Raw genomic sequence first — 23,308 nt, 5'->3', positions numbered from 1 at the left:
AGCTGCAGGAGCAAGGGGAGGAAGGTGAAATCCCGTTGCACAGGCAAAAGGCCACTTATGCAGTGTTGAATTCTATCCAGTGAAAGATGCTATTTGCACAAGCGGATGAGCTCATTTAACAATTGATGGTAATGAGGCCCATTCCTGCTAAGCACTAGACCTACAATGAAATCTAATAAGCCAACTTACCTTTGAGATAGACCTTACATTTTAGTGTCAGAGGCTTGTTTGCAATATTGAATCTATTCTCCCCTGCCTTTTTCTTGATATCCCTAGGAGATACAGCTCGTTAACGTCGAGAATGACACAGCCCAAACCTCACTAGATATCACAAACACCCAATGCAAGCTAAATATACTTGAAAAGAACCTCTTGGAACTGGACAAAGAAATGGATTCCTTGAACAACCAGATCAATCACAGTGAGACTGAGATTGCTAAACGTAACCTCCTCATTGGACGCAAACAGGGGATCATCAACCTGTACAACAAGAAATTGGAAATGTTCATTTCTCAACTGGGGGTATGTTCCTTATAACGTTAACAATTAGAAATCAGCCTGCTAGCTCAGAGCCTCAATGAAATCTGCCATCTCGTACCTGGCATTAAAACGCAAAAATATTGGTTGCCATTTGCTCAAGGTTTATTGAGCTGTTACATCTTCAGCAACTCTACATGCTGCACCACAGGACACTTTTTAAATAGGAAGGCTTTTAAAAGTGGTTTGGGGATGTAGTGGGAGCTTCCAGAGAGGAAATAGTTGGATAATAAAACTCCAGGGCATAAGTAGACCTGTTGTACTCATACCCCTGAAACTGAGCCAACATCTCTAATCAGAACGATCTAGAGAAACTCCCTCTTAGTCAGTAGTGTGGTCTTTCCCATGTGGTATGTGACTTTTTAATCAATCCAATCTGTTGGTCAGAACATGTAAATGCTCCATAGAATAGTAGAGTTGGAAGGGGCCTACAAGGCCATCGAGCCCAACCCCCTGCTCAATGCAGGAATCCAAATCAAAGCATTCCTGACAGATGGCTGTCCAGATTGCAAGTGTCCTCTCCCAGCCATAAAATGAGGTTGCATCTAAACCAGAACCATAATTGAGAAAGGCATTAGCTCTGCAGATACTGTAATTCCAGATCCACGGTATGGAGCTAGTGAAGTAGGCTGCTGTGCTCATGCCACAGCAAGCCAGCTGTTTTCCACGGTGCCACTGTTCTTTGGCTTAAGACAAAGAGTTACTTTAGAAGCACCAAAAGGACTTGTGGTGCCTGAGGTGATTTTGTAACTTTTTCCCCCTTTCCATATGATAACACAGACTGCATTCGCAATATTTCTAAGATTCATAATCTGTTTACCTTATGGCATGGTATACTGCTGTTCTAGAAACATAAGTCCCAAGGTCCACTCAGGGAACAGAGCTAGTTGTGCAATTCTCTAGATCATGATCTTTGTCTTGTTTAAAAATTATTATTGTTTATGATTATCATTTTTATTTTAAAATTAATATCCTAGCTTTCCTCCAAGAAACTCAAGGCAGAAAAATGGTGTACCCCCCCCTTTTTATCCTCACAACAACCCTGTGAGGTAGGTTAGGCTGAGAGGTGGTGACTAGTCCAAGGCCACCCAATTAGTTTCATGACTGAGTGGGGATTTGAACCTAGCTCTTCCCTGTCCTAGTCTGGCCCGTGTCTTTTTGCTATTATGAAGTTGAACATAGCTGCTCAGCGTATTTTGAGTTTTATATAGAGAATCTCAGAGATGCAAAATGAAGATGATGAGAAATTTACCTCCAGTTGCTTAAGTGGGTGAACTGTTTGGCTGTCAAATCTTACAAATCTTGTTGTTATGCATGCATTGCTATTTTTAATGGTCTATATTGAGTGATGTGCATATAATAATGTGTGTAGATTAGTGAGTTGCACCTGTATTAAACAGCTGTGATGGGATGTAGATAATCCTGCACAAGTTTCTTGCATTGTTTATGCTCCTTTTTCATGTGATAATAACCCCAAGACCAGAAAACCTTTTTTTTTACCTAGTTACTCAAGATTGCTGACAATGTTTGTTTTCATTTATTAAACTGTGTACATTTGTTTCTCAGGATGGGGTGAAGGAGGCATACATCTACTGATGAGTTAAGCCCTCCATCCACCTGAGAGAGGCAAGAATGAGCAGCTTTTATATACTGTCCTCACACTGGTGGTGACTCCTCAGTTTTGTTCTAGGTCTTGCCTGGGACAGAGCTCCGCCCCAGTCTTTATCACTGTCTTTAGCATCCCCAAGCATTTCAGTTCTTAGTAAAACATGAGAAATGTCTGTACATGAGGCACTATGGATATTGCTCACTATCTGCAATAAGGTTTGAAACCAGAGGTGGGCTCAAACAGTGTCCGGTTGATGCATGCAGCCACCCTATATCTACATTCCTGTTTCCATTTCAATGCTCCTCCTTTCTCGGTCAGCGGAGGAGTAGAGCAGACAGTAATGGGCTAACTCCTCCTGGAGGCAGAGTCAGCCCTATAAAAAAGTTTAGTTGGTGGCCGGCAGGAAGGAGGAGGAAACTTTCTCTCGTTCTCCAGTTCTGATGCGAGTAACCTATTCCTCCGCGCTCCCCATAAGGGATTTGGGAACAGTTATTTTTCTCTGCTGTTTTCAAAGAGTTTATCTTCATCAACTGCAGTTGCAGCGCACGGACTTCTGCCTCTCTCTTCTTTCACTTCCCGCCCTAAGTGAATAGGCAGATTTGAGGGAGGAAGAGAGGGATTTTTTTCTGAAGAGGCTCAGAAAGCAGCAGGGTGTGGCGGAGGCTGGGATCTGTCTCTTGGCTCCCCCTGCTGTCCTTTATTGGAACGTTCTTCTGCGGTCCTAAGGAGAGGGAAGCTTTCAGGATAGTTGCTGCTAAAGAGCCAGGGAGGAGTAGGGATTGGTCCCTCACTATCCAATGCTTGCTTTTGATTTGGAAAACCCCTGGGGCAATAGGCCTCCCTGATGCGCAGTTTGCCTCCTTGTTTTCAGGTAAAGCCGCTAAGTTTTCTTATGGGGGGGCAACTCTAGCCCTAGCCTCTTCCCTTTTCAGGTGGGATTTTAAATATGCCTGGGGGGAGAGACAGCCTGTCTTGCGCCTCGGCGGAGGAAGACGGTCCCTGAGCGGAGGGGGGAGATCTGCTTCTCAATTAAGCCGTCCCCTAGCAACTCTCACCTCAGTGGCAGGCAGCTTGCTGGACTCCCCACCTGAAATAGTTTCATTTTCTCAGCTCTCTTCTACTCATCCGGGGGGAGGGGAAGATGCACATGTGACTCCTGCAGGAAAAAAGTGTGCCAAATCTCATCATTTAGATAAGCCTTCTACCTCTTCGGCCATGCTGGCCTGGCTTAACAAGGCCATGATGAGGGAGGCAGGGGCTTCCTTAGCCAAGTGTTGGGCCCGTGTATGTAGGAATAAAGGCTCCAAGCATTCCAGGGCACACTGCCATGATTACTTCTCATTTTCCTTTTCCTGCTCTTCCCCCTCTTCCTCCTCCTTGGATGCCAAGCCAGGTCAAGGAAGGGGGAAGCGCAAAAGAAGGAGCTCCTTACAGAAGTCTAAACTCTACAAGGTTAAACACCTGACGTTCCAGTTCTGGGTTCCCGCCTGACTGCCTTTTCGTTAGCCCAGACTCCTAGGGGGAGGGTGCCCCCTGTCATCTGTTGCATCAGACACAGAGAAGGAAGATGGGGAACTCTCAGGCGAGGATTCCCTCACGCCATTCCCGGTGTATAAGAGACTGTATTCTCCTGACTCCCATCCTATTTCGATTTTTAAGGCTATGGCCTGCATTCAGCTAGACCCTCCTAAGGGAACCTCTCAGGAGGGGGAACTAGGGGAAGTGGAACAGGGATCTTCAGACGTCTTCCCCAGATCAGGGGATCAGATCAGGGGGTCATTCCCTTTCCAAAGTTCTTCAAGGATATTGTTAAGGAAAAATGAGATCATCCAGCCAACTCCAAACCACCTCATGCTCTGCCCAAAAAGCTATATGGCTTCCTGCCAAGACCATGGCAACCTTTCAAGTCCCGGCCATTGATGAGCCTGTATCTGTTCTCGGGGCCAAGACAGCTATCCCCAAAGAAGGAGCGGATACTCTTTCAGACCAAAGCGACAGGCGCAGTGAGGCTATCTTAGAATGTGCTCATGAAGCATCTGCATTGGCCATGAGAGCTTCGGCAGCCAATTCTTTGCTGGCATGGGCTGTGGTAAAGTGGGCTAAACTGCTGCTAACAGAAGTGCCTCCAAATGCCAGGCACATTAGGGAGGGACTGCACAAATTGGCAAAAACAGCTGAATTCCTAGCAGATTCCTCCTTGGACAGCCTGCAGTACTCAGCACGAGCCCTTGGATATGGAGTGGTAGTAACACACAATATCTGGCTGAAGCAGTGGGAAGTGGAACATCACTCCAAAGCCAGCCTTGCAGCTCTGCCTTACTTTTTGGCAAGTCTCTAGAGTGCCACCTGGTGGAGACCAAGGATAAAAAGAAAGCTCTTATTCCGCTCCCAGGAAGGATGACAAGTCCCACAAGAAGACTTCACATTCCTTTCGCCCCAAGGGCTATCCAACTACCTACAGGACTACTCAACAGTTCCATGGGTCCTGGAACTCTTCCTGCCAGCGCACTCGTTCCACACCCTCCTCCAGTGGGGGAGGGAGGCAACAAACATCGTCAAAACCCCAAGCCCAGTGTCCAACAAAGCCAAGCATGACACCAGGACGGCCCAGGTGGGGGGCAGGCTTCAATTTTTTGCACATGCTGGGCAGTCTCCACCTCAGACAAATGGAGCACCATTCAGTCTGGCTGCTCCCTAGAGTTTGCCACGATTCCTCAGGACAGATGAAGGGCAGCTCCTTGATCGTGTCACCCAGAGAAGCTGGAGAGAACCTGGATGCCATTTCTCACCTCCTCAAGATAGGTGCCATAGAACCCGTGCCAGAACATCAACAGTCCTCAGGAATCTTCTCTGTGTTCTTTACAGTCCCCAAACGCAATGGCCATTACTGTGCCATCTTTGATTTAAAGTTCTTGAAGTGCTTCCTGCAGACAAAAAAGTTCAAGATGGAGGTGCTCAGGTCTATTGTGGAAGCCACTCAACTGGGGGGTTTCCTGGGATCTATAGATCTCACAGAGGGATACCTGCATGTCCTCGTTCTCCAGCAGCACAGACACTTCCTCCACTTTGCGCACAGCCACCAACAGTACCAATACAGGCCTCGCCTCAGCCCCACGGGTGTTCACCAAAATCATGGTAGCAGTAGTGGCACACCTTTGCACTTGGGGAGTCCATGTATACCCTTACCTGGATGACCTTCTGGTGAGGGCCACCTCAGCAACAGTGGCACAACGGGACCTTGAGACGACCATCCAATGTCTGGAGAACCATGGCTTCATCATCAACAGGGACAAGAGCCATCTGATCCCTACCCAGCACCTTCAACATCTGGGAGTGGTCATTGACACAGCTCAGAGCAAGCTCCTCCTGTCCACCGAACGCACAGACAAGCTTCTGCACCAGCTGCACACATGCCTGCAAGGCAGACAGGCTCCTCATAGAACTGGCTCAGCTGCAGGGCTCCATGATAATGTTCATAGACTCGGTGCCGTAGGCACGCTTCCACTTGAGCCCTGCAGTAGCTGTTACTTCTGTATCAGGACCAGATCACCTCACACCAGAACATCACCTCCTGAGGCATGTGCGGGAGTCTCTCCAGTGATGGGGACATTTGCCTCATCTGGAGAAAGGCCTTGCTGTCAGAGGCACAACAGTTTCGATAGTCACCATGGACGCACGCCTATATGGCTGGGGAGTGACCTGTTGCTCCAACATCGCACAGGGGAAGTGGTCAGCGCAGGAGCAGTTCCAGTAAATCAACTAGTTGGAGCTCAGAGCGATCTGACTAGCACTCCAGGAGTTCCTACCTCTTATTTATCAAACGCATGTCCTAGTACACATCGACAACATCGCAGCCAAATTGCATGTCTGCCAACAAGGGGGCACAAAATCAGGCTCTTTTCAGGAGGAGACCAACCTGCTGTTCCAATGGGCGGAAAGGCACCTGGCATCCATTTCGGCCATACATGTGCAGGGGATCCTGAACACACATGCCGATTGGTTGAGCCGGGAACAAGTCCACCAAGGAGAGTGCGTCCTTCACCAGGACGTGTTCCTAGAGATCACTCAGAAGTGGGGGCTTCCAAGCATGGACCTGTTCGCCTCATCAGTGAATGCTCAACTGGACCAGTTCATGGCACAAGGCTGAGATCCACCCTGTCAGCCCCCTGGCCTTGGGGACTTCTCTACGCCTTTCTGCCTCTACCTCTACCATCCAGACTGCTCTGCAGAATCAGAGTTCTCCAGGCCCAGATGATAGTGGTGGCTCCACACTGGCCACAGAGACCATGGTTCTCCAACCTAGTGAATCTCCAGCCCACCATGGCGCCTTCCCACCAGACTGGATCTCCTCTCACAAGGCCTCATCCTTCACCCAGACACAGAGTGGCTCCAGCTTCATGCCTGGAGGCTGAGGAGCAGTGGCTAAGTGAAGAGGTGCTGTCTGAGAGGGTTGTTTCCACCATTCTGGCATTTCATAAACAATCTACCCAGAGAATTTATGACCTCACCTGGAAAGTGTTCAACAAGTGGTGTAGATGCAAACAGTTACCTATTTCAGAATGCCACATCCACACCATTTTTTACTTTCTGCAAGATGATCTGGACCAGGGGCTGCCCCTCAACATGCTCAGGAGACAGGCAGCAGCCCTAGGTAGTGTGTTTCCAATGGTGGGGGTCCATTCCATTTCCTCTCACCCTCAAGTCAAACACTTTCTCTGACGGGCAACCCTGCTGTCACCTCCGGTGCAACAAAGGCTTCCCTCCTGGGATCTCTCATTAGTCTGCAGAGCTCTCTCACAACATCCATTTGCACCAGCACATTCCATACCAATCAAGGACCTCACCCTCAAGACAGTTTTTTCTTGTGGCAATGACCTCAGCTAGGAGGGTGGGGGAACTGGGGCCCCTCTCCATCCGGGAAGAGCTGTGCATTTTCCACTCAAACTGAATCCAGTTTCCTCCCTAAGGTCAATTCCTCCTTCCACAAGGGACAGGACATCTCTCTACCCAATTTCTGCCCCAACCCAGTTCATCACAGGGAGAAGAAGTGGCACAAACTCGATGTCAGGTGGTCACTGCGGATCTACCTGGACAGTACAGAACCATTCAGGAAATCCAAGACCCTGTTTGTGTACTTTAAACCGGGCACATGGGTTAAAGCTATCCAGGTCCACCATCAGCTGCTGGGTGAAAGATTGCATGGTTAACGCCTATCAGGCCAAAGGGAGAGCTCCCCCCAGGGATCACTGCACACTCAGAGGGGCTGCCACCATCGCGGCACTCCACAAGGATGTCCTGCTGGAGGAAATCTGCAAAGCCACCACCTGGGCTCATCCATCCACTTTCATCAAGCACTACAAGGTGGGTAAGTTCGCTTCTGCCGAAGCTGCTTTTAGCAGAAGGGTTCTTCAAAGGGTGGTGACCTAGGCTTGCTCCAACCCAAGGATGTAGTGGGGGTCTCTGCTCAGGTACATCCCATTCCTGTCTGCTCCACTGCTCTGCTGACTAAGAATGGAAAGTTGGACTTATCGTGAAATGTCCTTCTGGTCAGCGGAGAGTGGATCAGACAGCCCAACCCTACAGCAAAACCTAGGCTGTGGGGTGGGGAGGGCATCTCTCTGGAAACCCTCTGGCGACCACTGGTCGCTCACCCTCTGGATAGAGAGGTAAGGGCCTCCTACATCCTTTCCTGGCATGGTCTACGGATTTGTTAATGTTTGTTCTTATTGTAACTACTGTTCAAGGTTCAAGTTCATGTGGGTGGAGTGGCCCGCTGCTCAGTCCTCGGTGTTTTACAGCTGTGTCACAAACTGCAGAACAGGAGAAGATTTCATCCCTGTTCTGGCTGGTGACCAACTAAACTTGTTTTATAGTGGTGACTCTGCCTCCAGGAGGAGTTAACCCATTCCTGTCTGGTCCACTCTCTGCTGACCAGAAGGACACTTCACAGTAAGTCCAACTTTCTCATCTCTTTTGCTCCCAAATAACCAATGTTTGACATACAAAGATAATTGAAAATCACAGTTGGAATAAATTAAGTAAATTGACTCGGAGCTAATGAGAATAATTCATTCAGGCATCAGAATTTGAAATGTTTTTCGACTTCCGGGAAGGGTGACTTAGCCTGTGCCTGCTTTTGAGACGGGCTCCTGCCTCAAAAGAAGCTTATTCAGATATATCAGTCAGTTTTTTCTTTTTTTTTTGACTGATTAAACTTCTCCCGGGTAGGGAGAAACGAAGAGATTAACCTCAAAGCCTATTTTTGTTGGGACGACCAGATCTCATTAATTTATGGGACGAGGTCCAGCCGACGAAGGTGGGACGGATTTTTAACAGCAAGCTCTATCTGATAAAGCGAACGTTCACCTTATCTTCTAAGAGAGAACGCACTAACAGGCAAGCACCCTTCTTTCTATATTTTTCTTTTACTTGACTTAAATTGTTGCTGTTTAAAAGAGATTTGCCAGATTGATCGGTTTTTGACATCTCACTGGGGAGCCATAACTTCTCTCTGCTACGCACTAATTAATAGCTTATCTCTGTTTTTGTTGCAAAAAGCTGTCCTGGATTTGCATTCTAAAGATATACACAGAAGAGGGATTTCTATTCCAGATTTTTATTTTGAAAAATATTATACTGTTTTGAGACTACTCTCTTTTTGGTCTATTTTATTTTGACGAATCTGTTTCTTGACGATTGCCATTAATTGTTTCGATCCTGGGAACTGCATTTTGTTTACTTAACTATTGGAGAGATAAGGCTGTCTGCTCTGTTTATACTGTGATGTCACCAAGTTTGGAGTATTAACCCAATTGTTGCTGAAATAAGAAGTGGTTTTCCTATATTTTTCTTTTAAAATGGCAATTAAGAAAGTGGCTGAAAATCTGGAAATAACTATGTTTCAGAAAATAATGGATGAGATTGAGATAATGAAAATTGAATTGAGTAAAATGAAGCAGGAGATTAAAGATATAAGGGTCCCTGTGAGAGAGGTGACCCTGGAAGGGGTCCCTGTGAGAGAGGAGACCCCGGAGATTGGAACAGGGGTCCCTGTGAGAGAGGTGACCCTGGAGACTGGAATAGGGGTCCCTGTGAGAGAGGAGATCCCGGAGATTGGAACCAACGTGGAACAGGAACAAGATTTGGAGTCTATGGACTTTAGAAATAAAATCTATTGTTTGGAACTCAATGTTATCTCTGAAGAAATGAATGAAGATTCTAGAGATAAAGTTATCAATGGCATGGATAATCTTCTGGACTGGAATGATGTGATGGAGCCCAATATAGAGAAAATCTATGGAATTAACTGCAGCCATGTGACAATGGAAAAACTTTTAAGAGATGACCCAGTGTATTTTGAAAAAAAGAACAGAGATATGATTTTACAGCAGTATTTCAGCAACCTATTCAGAATGGATGGCAAGAAAATATTTGGGATAGAGGTAATCCCCATCAGACTCTTACTATATGACTATGGCTTTGACAGCAAGATTATTATGGAATACTGATAATGGAAGATTGGATATTGAAATTACTGGACTTAACAAGACTACTGAAGATGGAAGATGGAAAATGGAACTAATAGAGATAATAGAACAATGGCTACTGAAATTATTGAACCTAACAGATTCTGATGTGATGGATTAATTGAAATGTTTATTTTGACTATGGTTATGACAATAAGATTATCATAATTAGTAATGAGATGGATTAATCGATATGCTTATCTGGAAAAAAAAATTGATAGATATATTTCTTAAAGAATTGAAACCTCTCTTTGACTTTTTGTGGAAAGAATAAAGTAATGTTTATGAGATTTGATGATTAAGTAAGATAACTACTGGAGGAAAGTGATTTTATAATATGACTTAAGAGACAGGATTGTTATATATTATAGACTTATAACTGATTTGATCTTTGACAAATGGGAAGTCAATATTTTATTCTTTATTTTTTATTTTTGTTTTTTTTTTTTTTTCTTTTTTTTCTTTTTGTTTAACTATTTTTGATTTTGTTTTTTGTCTTTGAATGTTTTATGATTTTGTCTTGTATGTTTTATGAAAATCTGAATAAAAATTATTGAAAAAAAAAAAAAAAAAAAAAAAGAATTTGAAATGTTTTTCAGCATGGAATTTTGGAACCCCCAAATATAATTCAAGACTCATCCTCTGGCATGTTACGGTCTCAAAAAAGATTCTGTACACTTCGAAGCGTAAGCCTCAAATCGTGGTTACAGCACTGCTGCAATGAGTTATAAGCAGCTAAAGTGGTATAGCCATGCAAAACTGGTGTGCTGCAAATAAAACCAAATCATTCATGTGATCCTGATTCCAGGGACAAGAACTGGGGCCGTTGGCAATTGAAATCAAGAGACTCTCCAAACAGATTGATGAAAGTGACTTGGAGGTGGTGAAGCTGCAGAGACACTGGATGAAACATCAGAAGGAATTAGTGAAGCTTACTGAGGAACGAGAACAACAGCTGGCATCCTTGGATATGTTAAAGAAAGAGATCACAATAAAGGAGCAAAAGAAAGTGCGCATAGAGAGTAAGTGTGATCCTTCTGAGAGGTTGGTTGTTAATAAGATCTTTCCCCATAGCTTTGATTGGGTGAAAATGGCTACAGTGAACAAGAGGTATAATCATATCTGTGATTGCTAGCCAATGATTGCTGAAGGCAGAACTAATCGGGACCAGGGGCATGCAGTGAGGGGTGGGAGGCAGAGACATGTCACTCTCTTCCCAGTGGCATAGTGATGGGATCTTTTAACAAATACCTTTTCAAGCATCTGCAAATGTGAAATAATAATTTGGGTGGCTAGTTAGCTACCCTGGGGTCTCATAGTATTTGAAAATTGCATGCTGTTCTAGGAAGGTATCTTGTGATGTATGAGTCATTGCCTCCTTACTCAGATCCCCTTGAGCAATCTGTTGTCAAGCTCTTGCATAACTGCTGCTGCACCACTACCTGCCACATTCCTGAAAGCAACAGATTTCACAGCAATTGGTAATGAATTCCCTGAAGTTTGAAGGTACTTCTGAATGCAGAAATTTGTTTTTGTATCTACCAGATTTGAATTTCCTTTCCAAGAAAATTTGGGATTCTCAGGTGCAGAAATCCCCAGGACACTTCTTAAAGGACATTTTGCCTTTAAAACTCTGTTACCAACTATACAGCTATCAAGAGAGGGATGTGTGATGTTATAGACTCTCATGTTCCTGCTGACCATAGTAAATAAGCAGTTCACTGACTGTAGTAAACAAGTCATATAAAGGTACTTTTGCAGTCACTGACATGGAGTAGTTTTCAGCACAGCACAGACTTGGCAACATCAACAATTCTCTATATTTGTGCTGCACACTTTGTGACATTCTTTATAGTATAAAGTTTATACCCACACACTCATTCTTCATGCCATTCGCACCAGTGGGCTAGAAATACATATCTCATATTTTAGAGCATTGTTATTTTGACGTTTCTCTACAGATGAAATCCAGCAGGAGAAAAATGAACTAAAGGACATTGAGCGTCACATGAAGAACATGGCTAATGACTTGGTGAAGTTACATCTATTGATCAATAAGAACAGTGAGAATTCTGCAGAGTTGCAGCAAGGCAATACCATCATGGAAAACGAGTTTATGCGCTCCCTCAAGGTATACCTAGTCCTCTAGATGCATTTTCCACCCTGGCTTCCTACGGGGAGGAAGGGCGGGATACAAATCTAATAAATAAAAAAATTAAAATTTCCCATTCATAATCTGGACATGATGCTGTGGCTCTGTTTTGCTAGACATACTGAAAAAGGCAGCTCTTTATAAATAGCCTGTAGGCCCTTTGTGTGAGGTAGGGAGCAATAGCTATTGGCATGAGCCTCACTAGAGATATGAAGGCCTAGAAAAAAAACTGGAAAAATTCAGGGGAAAACTGGAAAAAATGTTGGTTTTAGGTTTTTTTCACATTTTCCCATTGTTTTTACTTTTTTTCAGAAAAAATAGAAAAATTCAGGATGAAAACCACAAAAATAAACACTTTTTTTGGCCAAATTTTTCTGATTTTTTTCTGGGCCTTCACATATTTAGGCCTCAGACATGGAGGAGGTCACATCAACAACGGTAGTCTGGAGTTGCTGCTGGATCCATCTTTGTTGCTCAGGTGACCTCAGTGGCTCAGAGTGTCTTTTACCAGCTTTGGCTAATAAGATAGCTGCATCCATTTCTGGACTGAGATAGCCTGACCACTGTTCTCGATGCACTGGTAACCTCCAGGCAGGATTACTGTAATGTGCTCTATGTCGGGCTGCCCTTGAAGTTGGTCCAGAAGCTGCAGCTGGTACAAAATGTGGCGGTGCGACTACTTACTAGGGCAGGGTATCGTCAACATGTTACCCCGCTGCTGAAAGAATTGCACTGGCTGCCCATTAGCTACTAGGCTAGGTTTAAGGTCTTGGTTTTGGTGTACATAGCTTGAGACCAGGATACCTGAAAGATCGTCTTACCCCTTATGTACCCAGTCAATCACTGCGCTCTGCAGGTGAGGGCCTCCTGCAGATACCATCTTATCAGGAGGTCCGTTCAGCACAACATAGGAAGTGGGCCTTTATTGGTGTGGCACTTACCCTTTGGAATTCCCTCCCCTTAAATATTAGACAGGCGCCATCTCTGTTATCTTTTCGTTGCCTACTTTAGATCTTCCTGTTTCAATAAGCCTTTTAAGTAGAGGCCTTATCCCAGTCTGCATCTGTGTTGGAATTGCTTTTTAATATGTTTTTAAAGCTTTTTTAAAAAGATGTTTTGTTTTAATATGTTTTTAAAGACTTTTTAATATATTTTAAAGTCTGTCTTTATGATGTTTTAGAGTGTTTTTATTTTTTTTGTTTGCCGCCTTGGGCCCTTACTGGGAGGAAGGGTGGGATATAAATTTAATATATAAATAAATACAATAATGCAAAACAGTGCACCATAGTGAGAAGGAAGAGAAGAGGGCTCAGACAAGCATTTAGCAGAGTCCTGCTAGCCTAGTATAAGAAGTAAAGCTATTATTTTTAGTGGCCCCTTGTTTTCCCAAGTGGATAAAAGGCATACACATTATTGTTGTTGTTTAGATTTATTAGTTGCTTGATACCTGAAGGTCCCCAAGCAACTTACATATTGTTAAAACAAAAACAAATAAAACACACTATAAAAACCTAGCAATAAACAACAACAATACAATAGCAATAGCACCCCTACACAGACACAGGAAGGTTTGGCAGGCTATTAAAACAAAACATCATCTCAGTCTATCAAAGCAATGTCTTCCTGGCTGTAGGTAGCAGAGAGAGAATCAATTGAGATGCAAGAGAAGCTGGACCGACTTCAAGAAGAAAAAGAGAGGCTTCTCAACAGCCTCTTGGAGGCAGAGTGAGTTCTGTTTTGTAATATGGCATCTGAACTCTTATGTAGTATAAGTGGTAAAAATACATACTACTTTGTGAGTGCATTTTTCTGCTTTTGGAAGAACAAGTCAATGTGTACACAGTGTATAAGGACTGTAGATCAGATTTTTGTTGTAGCTTCAAAGCTGAGCTGACAGGAGCAGCCATACCCAGAATAAATGGCAGGCAATTTGTTCACTACTGTCACTACCATATTGCCCAGGGCCTTTCTAGATGATTTTTTAAAAGAACAACGATTCTGTACTTGTTCTCGGTGTTTGTGTGGGGTCCACATATCCTCCTGTAGCACTTATTATGATATCACATTTTCACAGCACATAAACAGTAGTAATTCTGTTGCTGGGAAAATGCAATCTCATCTGTCAACACCTTCCTGCACCTCTCCAACACCTCCCCAAAAGCATGGCTATTGTGATAGTGAGTTTTCTATGGAATGTGGTTTGCCTGAATGTCCAGGCTTCTCTTAGCTAGTCACATCAGCAGTCATGAATGACATCCCTCCCTCTTTCATATATACTTACATCATTTTGTGACCTTTTACAATGAATTTGAATTGTTTTGAAAACACAGATAGATCAAAGATAAAGTGATATAAAACCTTTCCATCCCTCTCACCACCTCTCCTTTCAGGTGTCAGATGATGCAATGGGAGAAGAAGATACAACTGGCCAAAGAGATGCGTGCTGCAGTGGATTCAGAGACTGGGCAGGGTGAGATACGAGCCATGAAGACAGAGATTCACAGGATGCAGGTGACCTAGGAAGTGTTTGGTAGATCAGTCTGCTCATTACCTAGCCTGACAAAAGCATTAGAAACCTCAGAGAGCTGATGGAAACCTAGCCTAAGGCACTAACTCAAAGAGCTTTGCAACCCAAGCAACACTTGCTTCCTACCTACACAATACTCTGCTGTTAATCCTTTCCTATTCCATTGATGTTCTACTATAATTGAAGATTGTGTAGAAGAGAAGGTTGCACATACAGTATATACAGTATAGGGTTGTATTCACTGTACTGCTGAAGTGTTCCGTCAGCAGAAAGATCCCCTTCTCCTGCTTCATATCCCCTAAATCTGTTCCGGGGGTTCAGAGTAGATTTGGGGATGGTGTGGGGCACACACAGGGGGAAGAGAGGGGGGAAAGTCCCATTGCACAAGCAGAATTCATTTAGTTGAATACCACCCATATAATATATATGGGACCTGATGAATTTTGTGCCAGATAGATCCAAAATCTGTAATGAAGATAACCAGTTTCTGGGAGCAGGAACACTGATTCTGTGACTATGATATTAATAAGCAGACCAATCTTTTCTAAGATGTGTTTAATGGATTTCCTTCTAGCTACTGATATTGCCTGACATTTTAGAAGCCTTATCTTGGAAGAATTGGCAGAAAACAGGTAGCATTGGGATAACGGATGCAAAGACAAGGGACCTGCATATTATTTCAGAGTGTTGTTTGCTAGATTCTAGTACATGGCATTCTGCAGTCATTAGCCAGGATTCTTTGAAAACTATCAAATCTGTAATAGTTCTAAAGCCTTTTGCAGAATCTACAATTCAACACTGTGCTCCAGTTTCTCAGACCTACAGAACCATGTTGTGCAAAGCTTTGGATTGCTGATGGTCATGTGTCCACTGTTTCCTCTCTGAATAGCTAAAATGTAATCTTGGAAGAGTGACATTTGCCTTATATGTGATTTCTAGGTGTGTTCAGTATTCTAAAAATACCAGAGAGAAATAGGAACTAATTTGGTTGGTCCTATTTCTTAGCAGAGATATAAAAATACAAGCAGCAGAATGAGAATGTAAACCAGGCCCACCTTTCTCTATATAAACAACAACAGACACAATCTTCTTAGGTAAAAGATAAAACATTTACTCATGACTTCTTCATATGTTTAGAAACATAGGCTCTAGCTTAGATGAAAGAAAAATAGTCTCAGTCCATCTTAGTCTTTAGTATTGATGCTCTCAGCAGAGAGAGCATCTGCCATGTTGCCTCTCCCAATGGTGAATAGATCAGCAATGGAGAATATTCAAAAATCCCCCAGGACAAAGGAGGAGGAAGTCAGGTAAGTAACCCCACCCATTAGGAAGTTACATCATGGTAAAACAGGTACATGGGATATTTCCCCAAATACCCCTTAAAGGGAACATGCAACATTTGCCTATTCCAACATGTTCAGCCTGTTTGGCTCTCGTCTGCATTGTAGGTAAGGTACCACCAGCTGATGAAGCAACAGGAGAAGCTAATGCGAGATATGGAGGCAGCTGTTGCCCGCCGAGAAACCATTGTGATTCGTGGAGAGGGGCAGAAGAAAATGAGTAGCCAAGTGCTTACCAAGGGTGATTTTCATTACAAGAAGCTGGAGCTAAAGAAAAAGATCAAAGAAATCCATAAGGTCCGCAAATAAAAAGGCACAGCAATAGCTCAATAGGACTGTGTAACTAGAAGAGACATCACCAGTTTTGCTTTATGGCCTACCGGGTGACTGCTCAAAACCCAGCACATTTTTGTACAGTATGTACCTGAAATAGCATATAGAGTTGGTACAGTCTCCACCTTATCCTGTTCTCTCTTCCTAATTAGTGTTCCAACTGCAGGCTTCCTAGCATAAAAGTCAGTTCCTTATTAAAGAAGTCCCAACTTTCTAATGTTCCTTGCTTTATCTGCATGAACATCTCAAAACATCCCTCCCTCTTCATGGCTGCTGTGATGGCCTGCTGTTTCTCTATGGGGGTTGGTTTATGTTATCCTAGATATAATGTAAGAGAATGTTGGATAACCTGTTCCTGAGCACTGAGAATGGGTGACAACAATGGTTCTGCAGACAAAGGAAAAGTCAAGGGGTTCCCAAAGCCAAAAGAGACTTGGGATGTTACATGTGCAGCCTACTTGTAGAGGATAGCAGCACTAGCTAGAGTTACTTGGTCACATCCCCCCATCTCTGTCAACAATACTGCAGTCCTTAAGATTTCCATTAAAAAGCCTAAGCAAACAGTAGAAAAATTGTACTGTATAGTTTATTATACAGCCACAAGAGTGGCTGTATACTATAGTCAGTGGGGATTTTTCACATTCCGCAATGTTAAATGGAAAATATCCCCCATGCCATTCTGAGGCTTCCCATAAGCTCATTTCAAAACAAAACCTTACAAAACTTATAGTTCTGAACTCAGAAACGCGTGCTTAACAACCCTGTCAATTTTCATGGTGATACACAAAACAGTCACAGAGAATCAAGAGTTCAAAGTCTAAAAAGAGAAAAAAACTCAGAGCCCTTTTGGACTTTTTTCTCCGAGTTCTCATAATCTGTTGAAATTCATTAAAAATCAGCCATGTTCACAGAGTACCTGTAATCCTAATACTGACCTTGCCCCATACTCTGACCTTCATCTACTGCAGTTTACAAGTTAAAGAAAATGCCTGGTTGATTTTTAATTAATTTAAGAAATTTTGGTTGGAAGCCTATTATAACGCGGGGCATGCTCAGTAAGGACCAACTGTCAGTGTTATTATTATTATTTAATTTAATTTATATACCGCCCTAAACCCGAAGGCTCTCTGGGCGGTGTACATAAAAGATAAAACAAGCACAGTTCTAAAAGCCTCACAGCTGCTGGGCTTGGCTAATCAGAGGGCCACACCCACACCAGACTTGATTTCACTTGAGACAGTCATGGCTTCCCTCAAAGAATCCTGGGAAGTGTAGTTTGTGAAGGGTGCTGAGAGGAGACTCCTATTCCCCTGAGAGAATGGTTTAACAGTCAGCCACTCTGATTAAAGGTCTGTGAGAGAAACAGGGCGTCTCTTAGCAACTCTCAGCACCCTTCACTAACTACACTTCCCAGGATACTTTGAGAGAAGCCATGATTGGCTTTGAGCCATGGCTTTGAGAGAAGCCATGATAAATTCTTTTAAATTGTTTTTAAAAGATGTGTTTTTAAATTTGTATATTTGTTTTTAATGTTTTTAGTTATTGTAAACCGCCCAGAGAGCTTCGGCTATGGGGCGGTATATAAATACACTAAATAAATAGATAAATAAATAATGATTGTCCAAAGTGTAACAGAGGTCTGGTGTGGATGTGGCCAGGGACAGCTTTGTTTTAAATTTGGGTGGGAGGTAGGGTTGCCAGGTTCAGGGCCTGAGACTGATCCTGTATATTTAGGAGAAGAGAAAGTCAGCCAAGTGCCGGTGTTCTTGCAACATTGTAATGGGAAAAACCACAAGGTAGAATTGTCCCTTGCCCCTGCCCAACTTTGAAAGATACAGAAGACGTCTTGGTTGGCAGGCCCAGCCTGGTCAGTTTTACCTATCCTAATCATGATTGCATAGGAGTATATCCAATTTAACTCAATAATCATACAAATGATCACACCTGCCTTTTCCCTCTTTCCCCTTTCCTCTCCCTTTCTCCTCCCCTCTTCCTTCTTCTGCCTTCCCTGCCCACTCCAGCCCTCCGTCCCTCCCCCCCAGTCAGTTTTACCTATCCTAAGCATGATTGCATGGGAGTAAATCCTACTGAACTCAATAAACATGCAAACGACCACATCTGTCCTTCTTCTCCCCTCCCCCTCCTGCCTGCTCCCATCCCAGTCCTCCCCTCTGCCTTTCCACCCCTCCCTCCTCCCTTCCCCATCCCGTGGTCAGTTTCACCTATCCTAAGCATGATTGCCTGGTGTGTGTGTGTGTAAATCCCACATAACTCAATAAGCATGCAAATGATCAATCCATTCTCAGCAAACTTGCACAGGATCCCATTTCTTACCTCCCAGATTAAAAAGCAGGGAAATTCACTAATAGGCAAAAAAAACCTTGCAGTTTAAGAATATACCTATAGCCCACAGATATTTCTACCAAACTTTAAAAAGCAGGGAAATTGGGCAGGTATAGTGAATGCACCAGGGGAGCAGGAGACCTGAACTCCTCTTTGTGATATTGTATTGCCCTACAAAGTTGTCAAAATGCAAACACAATTTGGGTTGGTCTTTCACAGCCCAATCCACTTGCTGTGTAGCTTGGAAGAATTTTGTAACATGTGCCTCTGAGCACATGGTGAGTGGTGGCTACACCTGTAATTAGCCCAAATAATAGAAAGAAGATATGTCCTGTGCTGATCTTGTTTTAGCCGGGAGGAAGCAACATTATTAAGACAGTTGATATAGTTCAGATGGTCACTTTAAATATGTCTGATTTACTTTGCAATTTTAGTGAAGTTTTCTATAGGAAATCATTTTCTTTTGCTTTTGTTTCTATGAATATGTGAAGTACAGCAACACTTTGCAAAATTTATACTAAAAAAACTGCAAACATAATTGTGGAATAATGGCACTGACTTCTACAAAATAGTCTCCAGTGGACCTCAGAAGTGTCTCAGTTTGCACAAGATAAAACAGTGGGAGGTGAAATATATTCTAGCAAAATTCTAGGTGTGCTCTGTGTTTTTAATTGATCGTGAACACCTTGCCTTAAAGTGGTTGAAACATAGCAGGCTGAAAACATGCATCCTCTTTTTTCCAACAACTAGAGTCATTGCTAAAGTAGCAGCATATTGTAATCAGTCTGATTTTACATTAAACTGCAGTTTCAGGTCCAACTGTTAATGCACCCAAAATAAAAATAGACCATAACCTCCAGTTTGAAACAAAAAAGGCTATCTTCACCATCATATGACATTGACCAATAAAAAGGCTTTGAAATTAATAAAAATAAAAATAAATTTGACACAGATTTCTAGGATGAATAATGAGGGAAATAAAATTTTCTAGTTTAGATTCTCTGTAGAAACATTAGTAACACAGGAAAGGAGCAAAGTAAGAAGAACACCAGCAAACATACAAAAATATAATTCTCCATCTTTGGAGATGGCAGGTGTTGCTACCACTCACCATGTGCTCAGAGGCACATGTGACCAAATATCTGTGGGCTATAGGTATATTCTTAAATCGCAAGGTTTTTTGCCTATTAGTGAATTAATAGTCTTAGCTGTAGACTCTAACAATCAGTAAATGTGTATCTCACAGCTTTATATATTAAAACAATCTAAACTCAGTCATTTTTATTATTAGTTGTATTTGCAGCAAACTAAATTTTGTGTATTATCATCAGTTGTCATGTTGTATAGGGAAACTTTGCCTTGTTCCTGCCATTCAGTAATAATTACTTCTGAAATATAATGCTAGACCAGAAAGGAAGCATCAGCTCCTAATAACTTATGTGACAAAACTTCATGAGATAGTTTGTTGTTGTTGTTATGTGCCTTCAAGTCGATTAAGACTTATGGCGACCCTATGAATCAGCGACCTCCAAGAGCATCTGTCATGAACCACCCTGTTCAGATCTTGGAAGTTCAGGTCTGTTGCTTCCTTTATGGAATCAATCCATCTCTTGTTTGGCCTTCCTCTTTTTCTACTCCCTTCTGTTTTTCCCAGCATTATTTTTTCTAATGAATCATGTCTTCTCATTATGTTTCCAAAGTATGATAACCTTAGTTTCATCATTTTAGCATCTCCCTCTCCCCCTTCTCCTCCTCTAGAATGCTGAGGAGTGCAACAAAACCATAACTCAGCTTGAGAATTCACAGATTATCCTCGCTACTGCTCTTCTGGAGAAGCAGAAGCAGATCTCCCTCTTGAATGCTGAACATGATGAGCTTGACATAGAACTGAATGATCTCCTGGCAAAGAAACGGCAGGTGAATAGTACTCTGCAACACATCTTCCAGCTTCCTTAGTGGTTGATTTATGCATCATTTCTGTTTGCTCATAACCATTTATACTCAGGCTGGATTGGTTCATCATTTTATGCCTTTTTATGTAAAACTAAGAGGAATCCCTTAAACCCACCAAGGTTTTGTGCATCTCCTCATACAGTATAGCCAATTAAAAATGAATAACTACAAGTTAATATTTAAATTTAAATCTGCAAATACAGCTGTTCCTAGGGGAACATCACTGCAGATCAGCTCCTATTAATACTAAATACCATCCCAACTTAAATAGTTTACCACAGTTGTTATATGTTACACAGAAGCAAGCAAAGAAACATGAGCCATTTGTTTTTATTTTTTTCTCTGTTTCGATATATGTAAATTGCCTCTCTGGCATACTAATTTGCACAGCGTCCTGAATACAAGACATAGTGGTCAGCACTATGTCCCTCTTCCTTTGTCTTCCCTAACTCTTTACATGTACAGGGCAGAATCTGGTGTGTCCAAATGAGATAGAAAACCCTCCTCTGTGAGGATGCAGTATGGTTCCCTAACTACTTAATGGCAGAGTTCACTCTTGGTACCCTGCGTTCCCTTCATTCTGCTCTCCTGTCACAATCTTACTATCCACAACTCTTCAGTTCAAAGACTGTTCTTTGCAATTAAGTTATACACATTTCTTATGGTACACAATGAAGTGACTGCTTTTGCCTTCCCTACCCATAACGTTCTGATAAAATACACTGTTTGTCAGTGTACCCATTTACACCTGTGTGGCCTTAAGGCAGCAGGCAAGTTTGTAAGATTCAAAAAGAATATATACCTACTTTTTGTGCTTCTGGTGTCTTGAGTGTCCTTACATTTTATAACAGTCAGTTCAAGTGCCCAGCTGAGATCAATCCTAAAAAGAATCTTGACTGTTTGACAGAAAATACTGCTAAATGTTTTGCTGCTGCTGTTGTTTCTGTTGCACTTTAAGTATATAGAATGTTGGGGGGGGGTTCTTACTTTCACAACAATCTGTGGGATAGATTAGGCTGCCAGATTTCTCCAAGGCCAGGACTTACTGCATTTAAATCCAATATTCTGTCCACTAAAACACATTAGCTCAGTGCAGGTATATTAATATCAGCATTCACTTTTGGAACTCCCTGGCAGTGTCCACTACGTAGTTTCATTGTTTCGTTTTTCTTGTCTATAAAAGTCTGTCCCTATTCTGTGAATGTGGATCTTCCTGTCAGAAAGAACAGATTTTGAGTAAGCAGTTCCTTCTGCTTCAAGATGCAGTGGAGGTACTTGTTCATTGTAGCTTTGCCTGTAGACTAGCATGGTCAAGAATGATGGGAACTGTAGTCCAGCAACATCTGGGGACCCAAAGATTGGGAAACACTCCTGTAGACTTTGGTTTCTAATAATGTATTCAATGTCACTTTTCTAAGAACCTTTCAGATATTGTGGCCGGCCAGGGGCGTGTGAAGCACTTGCAGGCAGTGAAGGAAGGGAGGTACAACCCAATATGCCGCAGCGAGTTAATGATCCGCATCGAAAGGCAGAAGCTGGAAGAGCGATTGCACGCCATTCACATCATCCTCCATCAAATCGGGGAGGAGTATCCACAGTACAAGAGGACATTGCAGATGCTCATCCAAACCCTAAACCACAGGCTGGGTACACCATCAGTATAGTAGCAGGGGACAGGGAACTAAAACTGCAACTTTTACATTTTAAACATTTCACAAATAAATATGTTTTTGAGAGTGATTTGGAAACATTATTGCTCAACATTTGTCCAGTGGATAATTAAACATAACAGAGAAGGTGTGAAGACAGTGGCGTCACTAGGGTTGGTGTCACCTGGTGCGGTAACTCATGGTGTCACCCCCATGGACCTCCTCCCGTATCAGACCATACAGAATCCTTAGTAATGTTTTTTGTACTAATGTTACTCGTAAATCGTAATTCCCATATATCACTGAATGTAATGGCAATAGTAGTGACATAAACAACTAGCAAAATTAAAATTACACCTTTAAATTACAATATCATACGCACAACTCAAATTCTTGCTCTTATTACTAATGGGAGTTAATTATCTTGCATATGCGTATAGTAAATTTTCAGATACTTTCAGACCCTCAGCAATTTTCAAGTGGTCCATGTAGAAGAAAGGTTTGGGAACCCCTGGAATAAGACACTTGCTTATGTCCCTATGCTGCTCTCTCCCCTCATTTAGGTGCCTGGGATGCATGTGTGTGGACACACCTCCTTACAATTATGGAAAGTGATTCTTAATAAGTCTCCAGACACAAAGTTACATAGGTATTTATCAGTTGTTTAGTAGAAAATTCAGAGCTGCAGGGTCCCTTCATGATAGTTACAGCCACGTACACCCTTTTTTGCTCCTGGATTAAGAATGAGATCTTTGTTAATGCATTCTCTCACAACAACAAACATCTCTAGGAGCCAATCAGCATGAAAGTGGAGAGCGTTAGCAACTGAGAAGAGTCTTCTCAGTGGCTGACTCACCTCCTTTCACTCTGATTGGCTCCAATCTGCAGGAAAGGCAAGGAAGCATATTAGAAGACTCTTCTCAGTGACTAACACACTCCCTTTTCATGCTGACTGTAGGATGCTTGGAGACATAGGGACTCTGCTCCCAAAAAAGCAGAGGGACTAAGATACCCTGGGCGACTACCCTGCTGGTGCTTATGGACATGACCGTAATATATTTTGTGACATGCAAGTTCGATATTTTATTTATTAAGTGTGTTTAGGATTACACTGATGGCATTCCCAAATATGTACTTTCACACAGACTTTGGTGTTCCATAACACAATGTTTGTCCAAGCCTCCACACTTGGGGGGGGGGCACTACTTGCACACCCCTTCCATAAGCACATCAAAGTTGGATACGCACCTGAACCAAGACCCAGACAAAAGGGCACTCAAAACAAAAAGGTAATTACAGTGGCTGAGCAGACCTTGTACAGTGGTTATACTGACTGGGC

General features: G+C 42.8%; 1 protein-coding gene across 1 annotated transcript in view; it reads left to right on the top strand.

Annotated features, from left to right (window-relative positions):
• The window catches only part of CCDC40 (coiled-coil domain containing 40), a 52,610-nt gene extending 30,567 nt beyond the window's left edge, over positions 1–22,043 (top strand). Inside the window, exons 14-21 of the mRNA XM_061615805.1 lie at positions 277–522; positions 10,481–10,694; positions 11,634–11,803; positions 13,458–13,549; positions 14,215–14,335; positions 15,800–15,988; positions 20,126–20,284; positions 21,739–22,043. Of these exons, the coding sequence (XP_061471789.1) occupies positions 277–522; positions 10,481–10,694; positions 11,634–11,803; positions 13,458–13,549; positions 14,215–14,335; positions 15,800–15,988; positions 20,126–20,284; positions 21,739–21,984 (1,437 nt within the window). The 3' untranslated portion in view covers positions 21,985–22,043. The remainder of the gene's footprint in view (positions 1–276; positions 523–10,480; positions 10,695–11,633; positions 11,804–13,457; positions 13,550–14,214; positions 14,336–15,799; positions 15,989–20,125; positions 20,285–21,738) is intronic.
• Positions 22,044–23,308: the final 1,265 nt, after the last annotated feature.

Source organism: Rhineura floridana, chromosome 3 (genome assembly GCF_030035675.1).
Source record: "Rhineura floridana isolate rRhiFlo1 chromosome 3, rRhiFlo1.hap2, whole genome shotgun sequence".
Lineage (NCBI taxonomy): Eukaryota > Metazoa > Chordata > Lepidosauria > Squamata > Rhineuridae > Rhineura > Rhineura floridana.
This window is presented reverse-complemented; position numbering and strand designations above follow the sequence as displayed.